General features: G+C 43.2%; 2 protein-coding genes across 3 annotated transcripts; both read left to right on the top strand.

Moving 5' to 3' along the window:
* Window positions 1-5,679: 5,679 nt before the first annotated feature.
* Window positions 5,680-10,808, top strand: matn1 (matrilin 1). 2 transcript variants are annotated; one of them, XM_017419800.3, is made up of 10 exons: window positions 5,683-6,243; window positions 7,125-7,309; window positions 7,395-7,559; window positions 7,643-7,865; window positions 8,986-9,114; window positions 9,204-9,379; window positions 9,461-9,692; window positions 9,789-9,938; window positions 10,050-10,127; window positions 10,243-10,808. In XM_017419800.3, the coding sequence occupies exons 1-10, from the start codon at window positions 6,156-6,158 to the stop codon at window positions 10,290-10,292; spliced, it is 1,476 nt and encodes a 491-aa protein (XP_017275289.1). In that variant the 5' UTR covers window positions 5,683-6,155; the 3' UTR covers window positions 10,293-10,808. The 2 variants fall into 2 exon arrangements, with proteins under 2 accessions (XP_017275296.1, XP_017275289.1); XM_017419807.3 differs by lacking the exon at window positions 8,986-9,114 and having other exon boundaries at window positions 5,680-6,243.
* Window positions 10,809-11,580: 772 nt separating this feature from the next.
* On the top strand, window positions 11,581-21,346 carry sesn2 (sestrin 2). The gene is made up of 11 exons (XM_017420312.3): window positions 11,581-12,440; window positions 15,012-15,077; window positions 15,366-15,554; window positions 17,703-17,885; window positions 18,744-18,962; window positions 19,136-19,274; window positions 19,353-19,468; window positions 19,569-19,652; window positions 20,242-20,348; window positions 20,444-20,588; window positions 20,811-21,346. The coding sequence occupies exons 1-11, from the start codon at window positions 12,099-12,101 to the stop codon at window positions 20,895-20,897; spliced, it is 1,677 nt and encodes a 558-aa protein (XP_017275801.1). The 5' UTR covers window positions 11,581-12,098; the 3' UTR covers window positions 20,898-21,346.
* The last annotated feature ends 1,177 nt before the right edge of the window (window positions 21,347-22,523 follow it).

The raw sequence follows: 22,523 nt of genomic DNA on the forward strand, positions 1-22,523 counted from the left end.
GCCAGGTGTGGAAATAAAAAAAGAAGTTTAGCAGTTTTGCAGTCAAACATTGACGTATCAGACATTTGTCTTCTGCTAACGTCAGTCCAGCAGTTAAGATAGGAACCATTAACAAAAAGTAAAACCCAGAGGATAAAAAAAATATCTCTAAAATTACACAAAAACTTCTCCAAGTTCTCACTTCATCAGATACCAACTTTATTTGTCCAGCTCAGAGAATGACTTGTTTCCATTCAAATCAGTTTGTAGAGTTTCCTGTTTGACGAAGTTTGTGATTTAATGTTAGTTGATTTAGATGATTGATGACAGATCATTTAAAGCGGATTCTGTCCAACTTTTCCAACTTCACTGAACCCAAACAATGATCTTAATATGCAACAGAATTAAGTTCATAAGTCTACAGATTCATAAACTGAATTTACAGCACTTTTTCCCAACCTGTATTTTTATTTCTTCACCTGACATTTGCCAGCTCTGTAGCCCAGAGACTGCACTGCATTTGTATTCACAGACTCCAATTAGCCACAATTTTGAAACGCGGACAGACGAACTAAATAACATTAATTAGGTTTATATAAATTAGGCGGCAGAGCAGCGTTTAGAGATGTCTCCTCACAGCGAGAAGCTCTTTGGTTTATCTTTCTGTGTGGAGTTTACCTGTTCTGCCTGTGAATGAGACCAAAACCATGCATGTTAGGTGACTGAACTGTCACTAAGTGTGAATGGTTTGTCTTTGTGTGGACCTGTCCGCACCCGGCCAGCTCCCTGAAACCTTGCATGGATTTTTATCATCAAATATGCTGCTGGGAATCCCGAGGCATTCATTTGGAAACCTACATTTCACCTCACCAAACCATTAAAACATGAACAAGAACTAAAATGTTGCTTAACACTATCCAGACCCATTAATAGAGATTATGCCACCATTTTCCTTTGCTAAAGGAAATAATTGAAGTTTTGAACCTCCTTTTTTAGCATTCAGTGAACTTATCTAACATTTATAATGGTATCCACTTGGATATTCTGTAATTTTTACTCAGGAACGCATTTAAGCAAACGCGAGTGTTGATCGCACTCAAAGTATTTGCTGCCTGACACCACAGAACGTCCTCAGAGGTGCCACATCGCAGGTCATAGCTGCTCCGGCAGATTAGGTGTAAGGCATGTGGTTCTGTGTTTTCCTATTTGTCAACAACCAACCCCTCCTGATGTCGTCTGCGACTAGAAGCGGACAGGAACCATAATGAAATAATCAGAAATTCTTAGGATCCAAACAAAACGGAGTAATTGACGTGATGCGGGCCTCTTAGCAACACTCGATTTAGAACTGACTCACGCCCCCAAGTGGTGCAAGGACCACATGCTCGGGTCTAAAGTATCAGTCTGGGTGTTATTTTTCATACGTCCCTCCATCGGGGAACAGGGTGGTGTTGAGTTATGTGACAGCCACTAATCTGAAGGGTTAGACAGAAATGGAGGCGTCCACAAGAATCAACGATGTATCCCAAATCCTTAATCTGTGTTGCCATCTGCTGTGTTCACACACTTAATGCAGTTTCCGCTCTGTTTATTCTTAGTATGCAAGTCAGCTACGGGGGCATGTGGAAACCAAATCCCTCTATGAATCTCTGCCTCTGAAAGAGCTGAAAGCATTTTGCTTTGACTGAAAAGAGAGTAGCGAGTCAGTTTTTTTTTTTTTCTCAATAGTTCAAGTAAAACAAAACAAAAAAAAAGTTTCTTGCTGTGACTCCACTTAGTATTCCTTGTTCATAGCTCTGCAATAAAACGGAGCTCGGATGATATAAGAAGAAAGTATTTGATGAGGGTGAGGAGGAGGTGGCAGGGACCGAGGGAGAGGATAAAAGCTGAGGGAGACCGAGGCAGTCTGTTGGTCGGGGAACAAGGGAGGAGAGGAGCTGTTGCTATGGGAGGAGAGGAGGATGATGATGGGTGGACTCTGCCAGAAGGCGTGGGAGGGAGACAACGATGAGGATGAAGGCAGAGTGTGTCGGTAGCACAGAGGGCTCTGGGGCGAACAGAGCTGTTGGTTATGTAAGAGCCATATTTGGGTTTTTAAATGAGTCTCTCTCTTCCTGCGCGCTGGCTGCTGAGCTGTTATGGTTGGCACAGGAAGAGCAGCATAAACACGCAAATTCACTCCCGCATAAGAACTTCATTTGCAGTGCATATAAAACATTTTCCTGTACAAATACACACCTTCTTCACAGGAATGAAGACTCAATTCAGACTCCCTGCAGCAATGTTTTCACTCTGGGTCTCTCGCGTTTTTTCTTTTTTTCTCTCTCTCAGTGAAGTCTGACACTGTATTTCAAACTCTTTCATATTCATGTCTCGGAGATTTCGCTCGTGTGACTGAAGCGAGCTCCTTGTCGGTTCGACTAATTAATTTTTCCAGGACTTCCCTGGCGCGAACAGAGGGCGCTCAGAGCGCAGCTGCAGGAGGGGAGATGGGGGGACGAGTGTGCGTCTGAGCGCAGGTATGGGATGCTTCTGTCCACCCCGCTCGCCACCGTGTCAATATTAGCTCAGTATTCTGAGATCTGGAGAAAGGCAGCTTGTTTCAATATTTATGGATGTGGTCGAACATGAAGTCCTTCGCAGTCCTTCCAAGTTCTGTGACAGTCGGCATGAACATGCTGACTGGGTGGAGTTAAAGAAAACCAGCCTGGTTAAATCAAGAAATGAGGTTTATTGATATTGGTGAAATTGGTTTATTAATAAAACAGGTTAAAAGCTCTGATGTTGGTAGAACATGGAGATCCTCCAGGTGTTTGACTGCTTCAAATAACTTGTTTTGTTTAAAAAAAATACAACCCAAAACTAAATTTGTTGGGATTTGCGGGAAAAAAAAGATAATGAATACGATAAACTCGTGTATTCAGATGTTTTTAGTGGAAAGATTTAACAGGCATAAAATATCTTTGCTAACCTTGTTGGTGTCAAATATTTAAATACTGCCTTATTTAAAAATGCTCTATGCTACGCTATATTTGCTTTGCTCATACTCGAACCAATAGTGATGAATGTTTTCTAAATTAAACCCCTTTAGAGTGATCTGGCTTGGCAGGAAAAAAAGGGGCTTACAGGAACATTCCCATTTTTAATTTTTCTGCTGCTAGGTAAATAAACAGTGAGTGAAAAGAAAAGAAAAATAAAGCTAATAAGGCAGAAACCAGGCTCCTGAAGGCGTGCCACATTTCTTAGTTTCGTTTGTAATATTTACTGAAACAAGTTATTTTTAATTTGATCAAAGTAAGTCGTCTTGGAAAACCTTTTAGGGCTGTTTGCTACACTTTGCAGCCTTTGGTGTGAACACAAAAAAGGCAAAGATTAGGCTTTGTGATTATTTATATGACTGAAAAAAACACTTTTCCTCAGTTTAAATGTGACGCCAGCATCACATTTGAACAATCAGAAAGAAGAGACGGTTCCTTTTTTTCTTTATACACAAACACACCTAATTGTTGCCGTTTTACAAATATGTCTTTTATCATTCCTGCTTTATACATCACCTCAGCTGCTCAGGCCCTTATTGTTGAAATATGTCTAATAGTTTAGATGTTTTTATTGTTCGGCATGTCTGCAATGCAGGCCGACCAGTTCAGCGCCCAGATATCTCTTAGATCCGTGCCGTGGAGCTGAACAAGGTCTTTACTAAACTAAATGTCACCTAAATGGCAGCAAATGTTGCTCCAAGACTTAAATATATTGTTTGATATTAATAGTATTTTAATTTAACGAACAAACCAATTAATGCTGCCTTTAAACTGTGTTCTGATCAGCTGGATGGTCCCGAGGTTCAGATTAGTCGGACCACAGGTCGGTTTAAGGCAGCGGTGTCTGTAAGAGGTTGTTTCTTTGCAAAGGAAGCTTTAATTTTCATCTGCAGATGCAGCAACAAACTGTTTGCTGCCAGTGTTTGTTTTTCATTCAGAGCCCATTCTGGGATTTTCACTGCAGAACTGAAGCTCCTTAATTTACTGCTTCACAAGGGTCTAAAAATCACTTTGTTATTATTATTATTATCCAGAATGTGTTGATTCAGTAAAATCTTCTAATGATCCGTTGTACTGCGGTGGAATTCTTGCAGTTTTTTATTGTGAAATGTATTTTTTTATAAAATTATGCGCCCACCTTAACACAGATCTGTCTCTTTGGGACTCATTTACTTAGTTGTGTTTTTAAAAAAGACTTAATTGCAGTAATTGTTGTGTTTTTGGTTTTGTTTTTTACCAGTTAATAGCCATATTCCTAGGCTTCTTTGTTTAAACATCTCCAGAGCTTTTATTTATTTGATTCTGCTGGCGTCAAATAGAAAAATGGAAATTTTCTTTCCTACAAAAAGACCTTCAATCACAAACATTTAGGTTCTGAGTTTGTAAACCTTTAATATTTCAATCATGGCTCTTTATTTTTACAAAGTGTAAAAACTACTCATATTTTAGCAGAGTCCAAAGTGTGTAATCCTCTAGTTTTCAGCCACTTTTAAAACCAAAAAGATTCACTTTATTATCAAACTTCAGTGAACTGAAACCAGAACCTGTAAATGTGTTCATATAAGAGGCAGATTTCTGTTCAAATGTTGGCTTAAATCATTCTTTTTTCTTAAATTTGTTCCTGTTTGATCAGAATGAGCAGTTTGATATAATCTCTAGAATTTTCTTGATTTATTGATAAATTAAGTGAACGATAATTAGCTGCAGCACTAATAATAATAATTGATCACTTTCAACATACTGATGGATGCAGGTAGTTTCTCCAGCTCACAGCTTGAGTGTGAGTTTTTGTCCACACTGCCAAGTGGATAAGGTTACATAACCCCTGTGTGTGTGTGTGTGTGTTTTTTCCTCTATACTATGTTTGCACAAATGTATGTGTGGGTATGTTGTGCCTTCCTGAAAGAGAAACAGCCCATCCCTAAAGATGACACGATGTTCTGGAAAAACATCTTGCCTGTTTCATCCTCAGCCCATCACCACTGTTACCACACACACATATCACACACACACACTAATTTCCCGTTAACTCTGCAGCTTGTTCGGTAGAAAATCTACCCAGGTAGTGACTGTACTGTACAGTCTGAGCCTTAAATCCCTCTCCCTTCCCAGAATATCACCGTGCCAGCTTGTATGGGTGGTGTGTGTGTGTGTGTTTGTGTGTGTGTGGAGCAGGGGGAGTTTACAGAGGAATGCAGAGTAGAGCAGGTTGGGTGGAGCGGGATGTTGGAGGGAAAAGAGGGGTCTCTGTTTAATGTATGTGGACTCTGTAGGCAGATTAGAGGCGCGTATATGAGCTTGTTGATGCCGCTCTGTTGACTCTGATGGGGCCCTCTGCCTTAAATCACAGAGTGATGGAGAAGATGAAGAGGTGGAAACTGATTTTTTTTAAATTTAATTTAACTATCTTCAAGTGTAATGCTTTAGAAAGCATCAGAATGAAAGAAAACAACTAAAGTGGCAGAAAAGTCACTAAATGCTCCTTATTATGTTCTGCTGCAGCAAACAAAAAAACCCCAGGAAATGGCTCGTATGCTTCGGTTTCTACAGAAAACTCGTGTATCCCATCATGCAGAACGGCAGGAACACTGCAGGCTGTATCTGCTGGCTCTGCTTTACTTCCTGTGTGTTTGCTACAAGTGAACACGGGGAGAAAAGATGAATTCATGTTGATGTTTATTTGAGCTTCGGCCAAATCCAACTTGGGGTCAGCAGCGTTGGTGCTCGCTCTGCACCAAACCCCAGTCGATCCTGTACCCCCAGCCACACACACACACACGTACTGTACACTGAATTTCACACACACACTTATCTGAACAGCCGAGCCATATTACTGTGTGTTTGTCTTTCCTTGCCCACCGCTTTAGGTCCTTCCAGAGCAGGTATTTCCCTTTCTTTCCCACAGACGCACACACACACAGACACACACACACACCGGCGCAGCAGAGGGGGTGCTGTTTGTGGGCAGAGTGTGTGAAGCTCTTGCATTGATAACCTGCAGCTCAGAGTCACTCGGTCTCACTTTGTGGCTGTTCCCATCGCCTGGAACTTCCTCCGTCCCGTTCTGTCTCCTTTCTGCTTCTCACCCTCGGACCCTCGTCTGCGGCCGCGCTCAGACCCCCGCCTTTAGTTGTCACCATGGCGCCCACCCTGCCGCTTTTCCTGCTGCTGCTCGGCCTTGTGGGAACTCAGGCCACCGTAGATCATCGCATGGCCGCTGCTATGGGTAAGAATGACCTTTTAACCCCTAAAACCTAAGCCTAACAATGCTTCTTTTCCCCGCAAAATTCAACTTTAAGAACAATAAAACTTAAAGGGGAGTTTTCCTAAATGTAAAAAAATGGTCTTTGTCTCAGGAAACAAGTAAATGTTCCTTAAAAGTCCCATTTATCCTGTCTGTACAGCCTCTAATTTCTAAATCTTTTGTCTTTAAGTCCTCAGGTACAGTAAAAAGTATGCACACGTTTCAAGTTCAATTCAAGTTGAACCATATATTTTTTCCCATTTTTCTGCATTCGGCCATCATGGTTGTTAGGGTAAAAAAAACAAGCTTCCTTTGATTATTTTGTGATTGCAAAATAATACTTTAAAATCATTTTTTGGCATTTAATGTTAATATTTTAGAAAACCAGGTTTGGTGTTTTTAAGATCTTTTTGATGAAAACTATATGTTGGTGCTTATGTTTTTTTATGTTTTTACAAAAAGAGTTCTTGTAAATGTCATTGATGTAAGATTTGTCATAGTTCAGCAAAATTACATGCACTAATTTTATTATAAAATGCACTTTTTCAGTTTCTTTTTTCATTTGACTGAATCTGCAGATTTTATTTATAAGATATTTGCATAAATTCTTTCCCTGTCTTTACTTTTTCTGCTCTCCGTTTTTTAATTTTTTTTGCCTCTGAGCCGCTTTTGTTTGTCTTTCCACCCACTTTATGTCCCAGCCTCCATCCCTCAACTCCTCCCACACCATCCACCCTTTTCAGTCTCTTTGTCTTCATTTACCTTTTTAAATGAACTTCGCAGGTGTTAGTTTTGAAATGCATTAAACGCAAATGAGTCATTAGGATATGATTAACAAAATAAACCCAGTTCTCTCCTCGCAGCGGTGGGTCTGTGCAAAACTCGCCCCATGGACCTCGTCTTTATCATTGACAGCAGTCGCAGCGTTCGCCCGGCGGAGTTTGAACAAGTCAAGGTTTTTCTAGCAAAGGTCATCGAGGGCCTGGATGTCGGAGTCAGCGCCACCCGTGTCGGAGTCATCAACTATGCGAGCACTGTCAAGAACGAGGTACGGACATGATTTAAACGTTTTTGTTTTTTATTTTCCAACCATTCTCTATCCCAGCTTCACATGTGCTGTTATGGGACTGCAGGTGTCCTTGAAGACTTACCGCACCAAAGCCGGGCTGGTCAAAGCCGTGACTAAAATCGAGCCCCTGTCCACTGGAACCATGACCGGTCTGGCCATCCAGTTCGCCCTGAACGTGGCTTTCAGCGAGGCCGAGGGCGGCCGGGCCAAATCTCCTGACATCAGCAAGGTCCAGCAGACATTTTACAACCTTTACGCGACAGGTTCACCGTATGGTCGGTTTGTAATACTTTTAAAACCTTTCCTTCACAGGTCGCTATCATTGTGACGGATGGGCATCCACAGGACAACGTGAAGGACGTGGCCCAGCGTGCACGAGAGGCCGGCATTGAGATTTTTGCCATCGGTGTGGGACGTGCGAACATGCACATTCTTAAGCTGATGGCCAGTGATCCTCATAATGACCATATGGACTACGTGGAGAGCTACAGCGTCATTGAGAAGCTCACCAAGAAGTTTCAGGAGGCCCTCTGTGGTAAGGGGGGAGAGGAGGATACTGGGTCACCTGCAGTAAAAAAAAAAGACAGAAAACGATTTTAAAAAACAGCATCTAGAATGGGCCGGTCGTTATTCATGCCTTCATCGTGGTGGAGATGTATCTGCTGCCCCCCCTGTAACTGAGGGTAAGGTGTCAGGACTGTCGTCTTTTATTCCAATTTATTGCGTCCTCCCTTTCGTCCTCCGCTTCTCCTCAACAAGGTGGTAATAAATTCATCCAGTCATTTTAAACGGAGTTAAAATTCCCAGCGCACGAGGACGCGAGGGCAGGAACAATCTCTTGGAACGAGATTTGCTCCTGTTCTTCAGTCAGCTCTCACATAATCGAGAGGCGAGACTGATCTGTCTGTAATTACCAATTTATTAGCGACGATCATTAAAACGTAATTAGTCATGCCCTTCGGCACTCTCAGGCGGCGATAACAGCCGCGGCTGTCTGCCGCTCGCTTCGCGGCGCCTGGTCTCACTGCAGATTTTCTTTCAAAGGGCAGAGCTGCACGATTGGACAAAGATTTACAGAAAGAAAAGAAAAAGTTACTCATCTAAGGCTGCTCCAATCTGTTCCTCCTGTTTGTTTTAAGGATCCACTTGAATCCGCCGTAATCATACATTAAAGGGAAAGTTTTTTTTATTTTTTTTGGAGTGAGGTTGTGTAAAGTACTCTGTCTGTTTCTTAGAAAGCATTTCCTGTCTATAGAATCAGAAGATTTGTGGATATTATATTGCAGAATTTTTGTTTTGGACAGGTTTTTACACCATGTTACAAAACGGCCAATGATAAAAACAATTTGCTGTACTTATGCCATTTTGATGATTATCAGCTCAGTTGTTTTTCAAAACAAATCCATTTTCTAGTCTTTCATCGCTGTTTACAGGATTGACTGCTCATAAGTACTCAACAAAACCTCACTTCAAAAACAAACCAACAAAAAAAACCATCCCTCTGAAACAGCCGAGGTTGAAGTGGATCATTAAAAAATCAGCTAAATTTTCTGTTTTTCCTCCTAACCCCAACCAAATACCCCCTCCTTGTGTGTGTTGTTTGCGTCTCTACACATGCCACTGTGTGTACGTGTGTGTTCTGCACGCACGCGCAGACACAGTGTCGGACCTGTGCGCCACGGGGGATCACGACTGCGAGCAGGTATGCATCAGCACCCCAGGATCATACAAGTGTGCCTGCAAAGATGGCTTTACCCTGGCGGACAATGGTCGCAGCTGCACCGGTGAGTGCGTGCGTGAAGGCATTTGTCTGAGTTTGATCTTTGTGCAGTGACTTTAAGGTCCTCCGCTCTTGTGTGTTGTCCGACATCAGAGGCTTGCAGCAGCGCGGCGTTAGACGTGGTGTTTGTGATCGACGGCTCAAAGAGCATTCGTCCCGAGAACTTTAAACTGGTCAAGAAGTGGATCAACCAGATCATTGACAAAATGGAGGTCTCCGAGAGCAAGACTCACGTTGGACTCGTGCAGTACTCCAGCACTGTCAAAACGGTCCGAGTCAGTTTTTAACTTACCCAGACAAGCCACTCGTTTCCTGTTTATCAACGAGACCCTGGTTCTGTTCCTCCACAGGAGTTCCCTCTGGGCCGATACAACAACAAGACTGACGTGAAGGTCGCTGTGAAAAAGATGAACTACATGGAGAAGGGCACCATGACAGGCCAGGCTCTGGGTTACATGACGGACACCAGCTTCAGCCTCTCTCATGGCGCCCGGCCCGGAGTCCAAAAGGTCGGCATCGTCTTCACTGATGGACGCAGCCAGGATTATATTGGAGACACTGCTAAGAAGGCAAAGGAACTTGGTAAGAAAGAGATTAAAGATGACCTCCAAATCAATGAGTGAAAGTAGCTTAAATGCGTATTGACAGGGCATGTGTGTGTGTGTGTGTGCGTTGCAGGCGTGAAGATGTACGCTGTTGGAGTGGGCAGTGCCGTGGAGAGTGAGCTGAAAACAATCGCCTCCGAGCCGATCCCAGAGCACTACTTCTACACGGCCGACTTCAAGACTATGAACCAGATTGCCAAGAAGCTGCAGATTAACATCTGTGGTAAGAAGTTTTTTGTTTTTTTTTAAAAAGCAAACCTAACCTAATCTAAACTTGTATTTTTAGCACCAACTGTTAAATTGAAACTCCAACTTGTTTTTATTTCCCCCACAGAGGACCCTTGTGAATGTGACTCCCTCGTAAAGTTCCAAAAGAAAGTGGAAGCCGCCCTACAGGCGCTAAACAAAAAATATATCCTTTAAAATGACTAAAACTGGGTGGGAATACGGGGAGGGGAAGTATTGAAATGTTTCGACATTGTTTTTTTGTTTCACTGTCTCCGTTTCTGACCTTGACTAAAGCTTACTAGAGAGTATGTCAGAGAGGATCGCCTTGCTGGAGAAAAAAATTGTTTGAAGACTCACTTCTTCCTCTTGTCTTTAAATCCCCCACCACACACACACACAGACACACACTCTGCATGCGTCCTTTTTGTTTTACTTTCAGGAAAATACTGAAGAGGGACCAGTCGGTTGTGCAAACCTAAACTTCCCTGAGCTCCCCAGAACCTGTTGTCTTCCACCCTCCCATCCCAGCTCCTCCACGGGGTCTCCTAGGACACAATCTGCCCGTTGCCATGGAGATCACACCTTTGTGAAGACATGATCTCCTGAGGTTGTCCTCCAGAGCCATTGGTGTGTTAATAAGTCTTCCCTCATAGGGAAACAGTGAGGGTTTTTTTGTTTTTCTTGTCTGACACGTCAAACGGAGCCACACTTCTGTGTTTCTGTCCTCCTTTACCTCTGCACCCCCGACTCTTCTCTTTATTTACATATACAGGTAAATTAATATAAGATTTATGTCTGATAATAAGAATACACCAGTGATGTTTATTTTCCTAAATAAAGGTGATTCAGGAAGTAAACAAAGTTGTGTTGTGAAACAAATCTGTGTCAGATTAAAGTAAAACACACGTGCTCATAATTATACAGTTTATTATCAAAGTTTATTCAAAGTTTGTAACTTTTAAAATTTATTTATATTCAAGGATAATAATGAATCATATAATCATGGAGAAATTACAGAAGAAGTCAGGCAGATTACCTTCCAGTTAGTTCCTTTGATTTCAAGGTAATATTTTATATTTTATGTTTATAAAAGGCACATAAAACTAACCCCCAAAAAGATGAAAAGTGAAAATAAACAAATCACAAAGAAATGTACTGTAAAGTCAAAAGGTAAATAGAAATAAAATTGCCTCAAAATGGCAGAGAATGACTATTATGTTCCTAATGTGAGAGGTGCAAAATGTGAAGAAATAAATACAAAATAGTCAGAATAATGTGCACAAAGATACATTCAAGTATTTAAATGAGACAAATAAATAGCTGCAAGAGTGCAAACTTATCAAATAAGACAAAACACTCGAAATTATAGAGAATAGCCAAGAAAACAAAGCATTTAAAATGGAAAGCTGGATTCATAGTTGTAAAGCAAACAAAATAAATCACACTGAAACGTGCAAGAGCCTTTTAATTAAATTTATGACACAAGCTGCTTAATAAGTGCGCTTAAGACAGAGGTAAACTGAAACAATCACATAAAAATGTAAAATAAAAACAGTAGATGGTTTAAAGTTTAGTTTTCTGTTAAAGTGGAAACCTGCTCTGAACACGTCACGGTGACGTCACGCGGTTAGCTTGAAGCTAATAGCTTACTCAACATCGGAGCCGAAGCAGCAACTATTCAGTAATGCCTAACGCTGCCCGCCTACTGCAAATTAATACTTGATACTTGGTTAAATAGTGGCGTGTTCGGGGAGTCCATTTCTTCCCGAATCATCTGGAGCACAGACTTTGAACCAACGAGCCTTGCAAAAACTGCGCTGAGATGTTTCGTTTGCAGCACCTGCTACCAGCGGCTAGTTTAGCTTAGCTTAGCTAAAGCTAACGCCATCAGGTAGCAGCAGCCGGGTGAGGAGGAGGAGGAGGAGGAGGAGGGCTTGGGCGGTTCTGAAAGCGATTTATCGGTGTGCTGAGTAATGGAGCAGATAACTGCGCACTGAATTACAAAAAGGCACCATTAGCTGAAGTGTTTGGCAGCGAAATAAACTAATGTTGGAGTCAAGTTGCCTTCATCGGTTAACTTTAGGTTGAGTTCATCGCAGCTCGGAAAAACGACAGGTACCTCAGCTCAACCCAGGTGTACCGGGAGAACCAGGACATGGCCAGCAACGCCGTGCCGGGCCTCACCTGCCGGGCTAATGGAGAGGACGGCCCGAGGCAGGCGTGCGTTTCTGGTGGCTCGCTTCGGAACCGGTTCGACTCGGAATCCGACGGTGCGCCGACGGCGAAGAGCTCGGCTCGGCTGTGCAGCCGGGACAGAGAGGAGCGGGCCGCGGCTCTGGAGGAGCTGAGCCAGAAGGTCCTGGCATGTCTGGGATTGGACCGGCCCGGTTCGGCGCGGCTGGGCAAGCGAATGCTCCTCCATCTGCTCCGGCTCTCCCGTTCGTGTCCGCTGCAGGAGGTCCGGGTGAGAGCGAGCGAGCTGCTGCGGACCGCGCAGGTAATGTTCGGGGTGTCGGGGACAAACTTTCTGCTCTTTTTTATGAACAAATCTGCAACCGAACCGAACCGGTTAGTGTTTGACAGCGAGCCGGGCGGATGGATCAGCAGAAAAACTGTGATTAATCTGCAGCTGATCCCGAGCTATTATCAGCTGAAGGCTTGTTTTGGTTACCAGCAGCCTGCTGGATGTTTCATCAGACGCTGACGCAGCTTCAGGCACTGAAGTTGGCTTCCGATTAGAAAGCGGGCATTTCCACTAAATCTATAGACTCATCTTTGAGCAACTTTGTTCATATCAGCACTAAATTAGTCATCACTGTCACATTTTAAAGCCACAGTTTGTGTTTTGTCCATTTATATGCACAATACAAAAATAAATTATCCTTATTTGCATCTGGACCACATTAGATCAGGTCCAGTAGCATAAAGACACCCTCTTTTTGTCATCTCCTCTGAGCTCAAATTATTGTTCTACAAGTTCTGTGAAAAGTGCATCCTGACCTCACTGATTCTCCGTTTAGACACGTTCGTGAACACTTAATCAGCTAAAGACGGATACCGCTTCATCTAAAGTTATTTATGAAAAACACAATCAGATTTATGACCCGTTTTAACAGGAGAGGAGAGTTTATCTCAACCTTATCATCCGCTGATAAACCCTCAGGACGGCCGTGATCCTGGGGTGGTGCTCAGCGTGTTTTAGTCTTCAGAGAGAGTCCGTTTTGTGTTTCCATCACGTGTAGCTGTTTCCCCTCCTCTTCCGCTTTTATGTTCGTTAATCTGAGCGAAAAATGTCTAAATTTCTTTTGTCGAAAAGCCAAGCAGCATGAAAACAGTTAAAGGAAACAAGAAGAGAGTTTCAACAACCTGGAGACCGACTTTTATAGCTTTGAGAGATGAAGGTGGCAGTTGATTGTCGCCCGCCGCCGTCCTTTGGGCGAACGCTGGCTGAGACCTCACTAAGTCCTGGCCGGACGTTGTCCTCCTTTCCCGTGGTATTCCTGGTCTGATCAGCCGGAAAACCACCCAGGACGGATGGAGTGACCCCTGACCCAGAGCATCGACTCGGGAAGGAGCTGTATTTGCTGATGCGTATTTTGATAATACCTCTTCTTCCTGCAGTTGTGTCAAAATAACGCGACAACATGGCCGAACTGAAACATTCCCAAACTAAGACCTCATCAGACTCGCTCGGATCGTCGAAATTCCTGCGCGAGTAAATCCTAAATCAGCCTCCTGTCCAAAGAGTTGTTTTGGTTTAAATAAACTGATAATGACTATTTTTGTTTTAGATCGTTAACCTATTAATTGCTGCTCATTTATCTTGATAAATAATCAATCCTAGTAATTACAGAACAGTCATTCCTCAGAATATTATTCTTTAAATTCTTCATATTAGTTACTTTGTGTTGATTCTATTTAGATTTAGTTTGTTTTTGTTTTAAAACCTTTAAAGACAAATTCAGTTTAATTCTTATGGAGTAAATAAAAGTATTATGATCAGGGCTTCCTGTTAGTAACAGATTCATCTTCAGTGGTTGAGTTCAGATAATAATAATAATAATAATAATAATAATAATAATAATAAGGAGGAATAGTCTGAATAATTTAATGATTGAATTTATATAAAGTAATTAATCTGTTATTAGTCGATATCCAACCTTTAAGGAGAGCTTAATTTGTGGAGTCTTTTATCATCTGTCTGGACTAATTCATTCTAAGCTAAAATTAGACTCGTTACAGCTCAGTTTTTTTTATTAAACCTTTGTTTTTTATTTGTGAAGATGCATAAAAAATCTACATCTGGACTACAGTAGGCAAGGTACGGTTCAAAAACTACAATATTTATTCTGTGTTGAGTCTAGACCGGGTAAAGCAGTGAAGAGTTTGAATCAAAACTGATTACAGATGTGCCAAGTGTTGAAAATTAAACGGAATAGCCCTTTACAGACCTGCAAACCGAGGGCTGGAATCAGAGGCGAACTTCGGTGTGGCACTGATGCAAGACCCTGCAGCAGTGTGCACAGAGAAAGGGGCAGTCCTCCACCAGCAGCTCCAGGAACAGCCGTCAGGACAGCTTGTTTCTCCTTAACTTTTAACTTTAACGCTCCAAGCAGCACCGAGTGCGAACTGAAGTATCCACCTCCTGGTGTTCACATGGCGGTGAGTTTGAAGCTGAGCTTTATGGACCGGTCCGAGCTCGTCTCCGCTTCCAGTCAAAATTCGCCTGAGCCAGAGGGGATTTAAAACCTATTTGAAACACTGATTTGTTTCTGCAGATCTCAGACCTTCCAGTTTTTGTAGACATGCTGGTGGAGACGCTGACAAAGTTATCAGTTCACTCGGATGTCCTATCTCGTTGCAAACTCCCAAACTTACCCCGTTTTTAATCTTACTTATTGGAGGTTGCAGGCTTGTTTGAGGTGCGGATCGGTGATCTGAGTGGGTTTTAGTTTCGGGCTGCCGGCCAAGAAGAACAAGCAGTTTTAAGATCTCGTTTGCAGAGACTTCGTCAGGCTAATTACATTGAAAGCATATGTTTTTTTTTCTTCTTCTTCTTCATCTTCAGGACGAAGGAGTAGAAGTACCTCGAGCCTTGGCTTCTGGTCCGAGTGCCTTTATCCCCACAAAAGAGGTATGCACTTGCTGACCTGCTTGTCGTAGAAATGGAAACATCTGAGTCAATATTTATATAGATAAACATATCAAACTCTTCTTTTTTATCTTGCTTAGAGCCAGAATGTGTCCTCACAGATTTGTTGCTTTGCTTAGAAACAGATATTAAATATTATATTAACCCTAACCCTAAACCGAAGCAGATTAAAGCAAATTAATATTATATCACAGATCTAATCAGTCTGTATTGAAACTTAAGAAATGTCAGATAAAGATTAAACTCCTAACGCTTGTTTTTCCTTCACAGATCCTGATAGAGGGGCCGAATCAGGACGTCCTCATCGAGTCTTTTGTGTCTCTCGGCCGTGTGGACCACCTCACCATGGTCATGGCCCTCCACCCGGCCTACCTCAGCTGCTTCCTGAGGACCCAGCACGCGCTGCTGGAGCTGGACGGCCCCTTGCCCCGTCACTGGAGACATTACATCTCCATCATGGTAAGAAAATCTACCGGCCGCGCAGGCGAGCTCGGGAAAACGTGGGGCGTCGTTCCACGAGCTTTGCATCGTTGGAAAGGGAAAAGAATCGGCTGTTTTATTGTCGATATTAGCTAAAAATGACAAAAGCTGTTCGGCTGTCATCGTTCATTTAGTAAGAAAGAAACGGCGAAAAGCGATCCTCTTCTTTTCTTTTCCTTTTTTACAGATTTGTTTGAATTTTTTGGCACTTTTTAAGCTTAATATGAGCTAAAGAAATCATGTTAAAAACCGGTGAACACAATTTAATGTAGGCATTCTTTTAGTATAAAACAAGATTGTTTTTTGAAATGGTTTCATGCTAGCTCAGGGCTGTTCAATTGGTGGACCGGGGGCCACACCTGGCCCGTGGGTGAGCTCAATCCGGACCACCGATGAATTAATTTAAAATAAAACAAGATTTTAAATCAGAAAAAAGAATCTGTAAAACATTTTTTTTAAATATTTCTGTCAGAGAGGTGATTCTGTTTTATAGATGATCTATAACAGGGCTGTACAGCTCAGCTGCCGATGAGTTCATTTAAAATCAAATTAGATTTTAAATCATAAATTAAATTCACTTAATGACAATAATTGCCGGATGTCCAGCTCCTGAGCTGTTGGCTCTCAGTAATGGTGGTCCCTGGAGTAAATTAGTTCAACAGCCCCGTCTGTTCCTTCAGATGAGTTCATAAAGTAAAAAAAAGTATATTTTTTATATGTGTGTGTTAAGTGTTTACTTGCATGATGTTGCTCTTCTGTCGTTCTGGTTTTATGTCCAACTGCTGATTGATCTTGTGATCGATTAAAGGAGACTCTGGCTCTGCTGGCGTCGGGACAGAAACCAGTTATTCGGTTTCATTAATATTGATGTAATCTCCTGTTTACTGTCCACGCTGTTTGGATCCAGTGTTCACTGCGTAACTGCACGCTCAGTATCGACCCTGACAGTAAAACTATACTTCAGCCTTTTTCATTTATTTTTGTTTTGGGGAACAAAACCTCCAACGTGACCTCAGCTGCAGGGAGAAATGCCAACAAAGACGGGTCTAATTACTGAGTCCGTGAAATATTTGATGTTTTTAGCTTTTGTATGATTGTATACCGTATTGTCTGCACTATAGGGCGCACTGGATTATAGGACGCACTGTCAATGAAAGGTCCATTTTCGAACTTTTGTCATATATAAAGTGCACCGGACTTTAAGGTGTGTCGTCGTGCACCTCCCAATTTCTGTAACTTCGTGCGGACCGATTCCAGTGCTCTAGCAGAGCCTGTATCAGCATTAATATGATCCCTCTATGAGAGATCACAAAGATAATCAAAAGGTTCAAAACTCACGAAAGGATACTGCACCGACGTAAGCGTCAAGTAGAAACACCTCCACCACTCGCTCAGGTCCACGCGCAACTTTAACTAAGCCTTAATGCTGCAAGCAGTGCAGCTTTGTAGTTTACTAAAACATCACGACTTCTTACATATATAAGTTATTACTATTCCTGCTGGAAGTGCTACAGTTGTTGCTGCTGCTGCTGTGAAACTGACAGCGACAGAAAAGGGTGGTCAAAGTATCGTTACCCTGAACCTCTCTGACTTTTTACAGATGAGGTTTGAAGACTTTAGTCTTGATCCCGGTCGGCGCGGCCTCTAGCTTATCGATCCAATCAGAGTTAAATTCTGTTTCTGTTTTCAAAGAGCTATCTGCAACAAGTAAGATGCTAATTGTTCATAGTGTTTCCGCAAAACCACATGTCAAAATCTTTTGAAGTGTTTGATTTCAGAGAGATTTTAGCACCTTGAACACAGTTATCATATTACAAAACGTTAATAACCAGGAACCCCCGACTGAAGGTTTTACCTTACTGTTTGTTTGTTTTTAATTAAAATATGTTGCAAATACTGAAAAGGTTCCACCAGTAATGCAGAGTTCAGTCTTGTCAGGATAGAGAACTCAGGAAACAACCTGTTTAATTATGATCCTTCCTGCCAGTTACCTTATCACTCCAAGCCATAAACAGGTTTGCCAAGTGGCTTTTTTTATACCGTATGTGTTGTTGCTTTAACCTCCGAGGCCTTGGCATTTATTAACCCCGGCTCCTCCGTCACCCTTTGCTACCCGACACCGTTCAGGCCGCGGCCCGGCACCACTGCGCGTACCTGGTGCAGCAGCACAGCGCGGGCTTCCTGGAGGCCGGAGGCGACGAGAGCTGGCTGAGCGGCTTCGAGCACACTCCCACCAAGCTGCGCAGCCTGCAGACGCTCAACAAGCTGCTGGCACACAGACCCTGGCTCATTACGCTGCAGCACATCCAGGTCAGACACGACACCCACTCGCTGCCTGGCTCACTTCGGCTCGTACTCCGAAGTGATCGAACACATAAACATTTTTTTTTTGACTCGTATCCAAGCTCACGGCCTCACTGACTCACTCACTGCTTCTTCTCATTAATAGACTTTCTGCTGTAATTCTGTTTAAAATATTTGGTTTCCACCGTTTGCATCATCACCCATAGAGGGTGTCGGTTGTTTTGCTTCTGTTACACGTGACACATAGAATCAGGGTTTTTACCTGCTTCTAAATTATTATTTCTTTATCGTTACAACCTTTCAGTCTGAGCTGAAAAAGGTGTCATGACGGTCTGAATGCTCTTTGATTTCTTCAGATTGTCTAAAGTCAGTGATTTTTATTTTATTTTATATGTTTGCCTCACACTGTAGAGTTTAAACTTTAATTATGTGAGGGAGAAGAACTTGTTTACACAGTGATTCTGGGAATCAGCTCCTGAGCCCCAGACAATAATTTCCACTAAACAAATCCATCTGTTTTTAACGCCGCGTTGCCTCAGACACATCTATTTAATAATAAGTTTTAGTCTCGCCCGTTGTGAATTGAGCTTTCTTCAGATTTTGGAAATCTTTCAGTCGCATTTTGTGCTGCAGATCAGAAAATATCCCACGGTTTTTGCACATCTTTTTGTTTTATTGATGTAACCCCATTTTTTTCCTTTACCTTTTTGGGCATGTTTCTCCTGCGGCACCTTGTTTTTATGCCAAGTTATCTTACCAACCTGGAACATTTTACCCACGTCTGCTGTGACGATCTCCGTTTAAACACCTTACCATCTCAGTGAAAACGTTCTTTTAAGCGTGAACCATCCCTCTGCCTCGCAGGAGCTGGTGAGTCCCGGAGCGGAGCCCCGCTGGTCGCTGGCAGAGCTGATCCACGCCGTCATTCTGATGGCGCACACCCACTCCCTCTGCTCCTTCGTGTGGGGGTGCGGCCTAAACCCCGAACCCGACCACATCGGAGGCTACACCTTCCAGCCTCCGTCGCCCAATCACCTCCCTCGCAGCCCTCACAGCCCCGCCCCTGAGGACGGCAGGCCCGAGGTGAGACGGTTGTCTTTGATCACCTGTCTGACAGCTCTTAGATGTCAGCGGCGCTCTGATTAATTTCAGCGCACCAGATTCGCCGGTTTAACGAGACGCGGCTCGGTTCACATCCGTGGCAAAAGCGTTGCATTGTTTTCTCCAAACCTCAAGTTGTTCTGGCTCCTCTGCAGCTGGTGGATGGAGCGGTGGAGGTGGAGGTGCTGCTGAAGAGAATGGTGGAGCTGCAGCAGCAGCAGGAGGAGGAGGAGTGCACGCAGGAGGAGATGGTCACACGGTTCGAAAGGGAGAGGAGCGAGAGCATACCAACAGGTGCCACAAACGCTTCCGCTTTTACTTTTAATTTTATTTTCCTGTCGCTCTGACGTTTGCCGACTCTCTGTTGTGTAGCGGTGGTGCGGGGCGCTCCACCCGACCTGGTGGTGTGTCTGGTGGAGGAGCCGGAGTTCAGATATGAGGACTTCGCCCCCAGAGGAGAGCAGTCGCCACCCGTCATGAGAGCGCAGGTCGTTCGGAGCTCGTTTCGTTCTCGGGTTTTATCCAAAAACTTCTTGTGAGGGATTTGATTTGACGACATGTTTCTGAATGTTGGCATCTCATCTGCAGGACTACTCATGGGAGGACCACGGCTTTTCTCTGGTCAACAGACTCCTCCCAGATATGGGCCAGCTCCTGGATGAGAAGTTTCAGGTACCTCCACGTTTCAGATCCACAGTGTAATCGAGCAGAGAGGACGTGGCGTTTAGGCAAACCTAAAAACTTCACTGGAGAATTTATTTATTTTTGTTGTCTTGTGCGATTAAGATTTTGGGGACAGAGTTCCAACTTTTCTCTGCTCCTTACTTATCCTGAGAAATACTCAAATTTGATCATTCGAGCTAAAAAGTTTCAGAAATAAAAAATCCTCCTCAATCTGAGCTGCTTTCATCTGTTTAAAAAAAAAAAAAAAAAAGACTCTAGTAGACGCTGCTTTGTGTAACCTGATTTCTAAAAGGCAAAAAAAAAAAAGAAAGAAATTCCACAGTTTGAAAGTAAGAGAATGATACGGGACCTGAAACAAATGTGTAGGCACTAGTTTTTGCTCGATGGTGTCAGGTTTAGTCATTTCCTCCTCTGCGGGTATCGCAGTCGTAAACATCTGTAGGAAAAAGTCTCAGTTCTTCCATGCCAGTTTTTTGAGGGGAACGAAGTGAAGTGGTTCTGTTGTAAGCAGATGATGGAGAGCAGGTGGATCTACGTGGAACAGCTGGTTTGATTAACCTCTGATGCGACTCTCCAGGTTGTGAGCACTTTGACCTACCACAGGATGGCCATGCACGAGGGCGTAGACACCTACACTCTCAGGAAAGCTCTGTGGAACTACATCCACTGCCTCTACGGCATTCGGCGAGTACACCCTCAGCCTCCACGTGGTCAGCCAAATCCAACTTTCTCCTCCGTCCTAACTTCCCTCCTTCTCTCTCTCCGTTCTGCGCGTGCAGCTACGACGACTACGACTACGGCGGCGTGAACGTGCTGCTGGAGCGCTCCCTGAAGGTTTTTGTGAAAACCATGGCCTGCCACCCCGAGCAGACCACGGCCCGCGTTTACCACACCTTCTGGAGACACTTCAGACACTCGGAGAAGGTACGGACGAGCCGCTCTGGGCTCGACCTCCACCGTCACAAGCCACTTGACATTTCAACTCGTCTTTGGTTCCTTCCCTGCGAAGAATGAATCACTGGCATTTCAAAATGTCCCTTTTCTTCTTTCTATAAATGTCACCGCAGGAAGAAGCGCTACCGTCAGGAGCTGAAAATGTTTCACCCAGTTACCTAAAGGTAGTGACTTGTCTTTTTGTTCTTCCAGGTTCATGCTAACCTTATCGTGATGGAAGCTCGGCTACAGGCCGCCCTGCTTTATACCCTACGAGCCATTACCTACTACATGAGATGACACGCTGTTCTGCGCAGATGCTGAGCCAGCTGTGATGGACAGAATGCTATCACCGCACACTACAGTGAATGTTTGCGAGCGCACGTCGTATAATTCAGTGTTAATGTTTTAATGCTGCTTTGCGTCACGGTTGTATTTAAACACGATTACTTTGTTTTGCACTGACGTCTCACCTGGATTTGTCTCCCTACCTGGAGCCTGGAGTGTCGTTCTGAGGATCTTGCACACAACTCCTGTCGTATCCACGCGCTACGTGGTCGCTACGATGGGGCGGTTTGGTCTGGCATTAATAAATCATCGTACGTAAAGTGCTTCTGTTGTTTGTTTGACAAATTCCTTTCAAGAATCCACCAAGCCCCGGTCCCTGTCATCTGCAGTACAAAAGCTGAGTTGAAATAAAAAGAAAAATGTGTATTTTTGTAAGCAATAAAGTTTTGTTTTCAGTAGAAGCTGCTTCTTTCAATGACTTATATTTGCGTCTTTCTTTTTCAGTACGGTTCCTGCAGGGTCTTATATGTAATGATCTAAATTGTAGGCTTTAAAAATGTCCAGATTTTCCATTTTAGGTCTTAAATACATTCAGTTTCATCTTAAATTTGTACATTTGTTAGAAAGCCTGGTAGTTTTCCCTAAATGGAAAATACATGTGTGGGTTGTGCCGTGAAAAACTTTCCAGATCTTCTCTGCCGAGCAGCTTGTTCTGCTGCTGACTCTTGTTTGGAGCTTCTGCTGCCTGATGGTCAGCACCTGGGACTGAACTTCATCCTCCACGGTGACAGAGTGGGGTTCATCAGAGACAAACCTCCCGGAGTGACCTGCCTGCAGTCCTGACCTTTGACCCCACTGATCACCTGTGGGATCAGCTGGAGTCTGTTGTTTGTTCCAGAGTGACCGACACAACCACGCTGACTGACTGACAACAGGAGCTGGTTGGAGAACGGGACGCCGTCCCACAGCAGGGTGAGGAGGCGGGCTGTTGTGGCTGTGTATGGTTCTTCCACATGCTACTGAAGCCCCTGTTTGTTCAAGTAATAAATTGTTAAACTGCCAAGTATGTCTTGTTGCTTTAAACTTCAGTCATCCAATCTGCAGCAGAATAAGCTGTTTGGCAGAGAAAACTTGGCAAGTTTTTCCAGGACACAACTCATGAACTCAACTCTGCTGCTCAACCCATAAATTAAGTTTCCTTGCAAAGGTGGCTCCGTTTGAGGGGAAATTAACAGTCTTTTCATCAGCAAAAGCTTTATTGCCAAGAAGCATCGTTACAACAGTGAAATAATCAAGCAAACATGAATTTTATTACTTGTGTCTTAGTGTGAACGAGTTATTTTTGTTGATTTTACACTTTCCAAAGTGAAAGTATTTTGTTGTTTCATTTCTTTTTTGTAAAAACTCAATAAAAAGGAAGAAAAAAAACTACACTGACTTTTTTTCCTGTAACTCATCTAGGTCTGTTTAATAAAAGTGTAGTTGTATTTTCTGACCGCTAGGTGGCAGCAAACGCCCTTAAATTAAAATAACTTTAAGAATTTATTTTCACTGTGGGGCAACAAATGTGAGATTTATGGGGTCTTAGTTTGTTGTTTCAGATATTCACATGTTTAAAGTGGTCTTGAAGCCTTTGTT

This window comes from Kryptolebias marmoratus, linkage group LG5, assembly GCF_001649575.2.
Source record: "Kryptolebias marmoratus isolate JLee-2015 linkage group LG5, ASM164957v2, whole genome shotgun sequence".
Taxonomy (NCBI): domain Eukaryota; kingdom Metazoa; phylum Chordata; class Actinopteri; order Cyprinodontiformes; family Rivulidae; genus Kryptolebias; species Kryptolebias marmoratus.

Coding starts and splice junctions, on each gene's coding strand:
- sesn2 (XM_017420312.3), top strand. CDS start 12,099: ATGGCCAGCAACGCCGTGCCGGGCCTCACCTGCCGGGCTAATGGAGAG. Junction 15,555..17,702: donor GACATTACATCTCCATCATG/GTAAGAAAATCT, acceptor GACACCGTTCAG/GCCGCGGCCCGGCACCACTG. Junction 19,275..19,352: donor GAGCGAGAGCATACCAACAG/GTGCCACAAACG, acceptor TCTGTTGTGTAG/CGGTGGTGCGGGGCGCTCCA.
- matn1 (XM_017419800.3), top strand. CDS start 6,156: ATGGCGCCCACCCTGCCGCTTTTCCTGCTGCTGCTCGGCCTTGTGGGA. Junction 6,244..7,124: donor TCGCATGGCCGCTGCTATGG/GTAAGAATGACC, acceptor CTCTCCTCGCAG/CGGTGGGTCTGTGCAAAACT. Junction 7,560..7,642: donor AATCTCCTGACATCAGCAAG/GTCCAGCAGACA, acceptor TTTCCTTCACAG/GTCGCTATCATTGTGACGGA.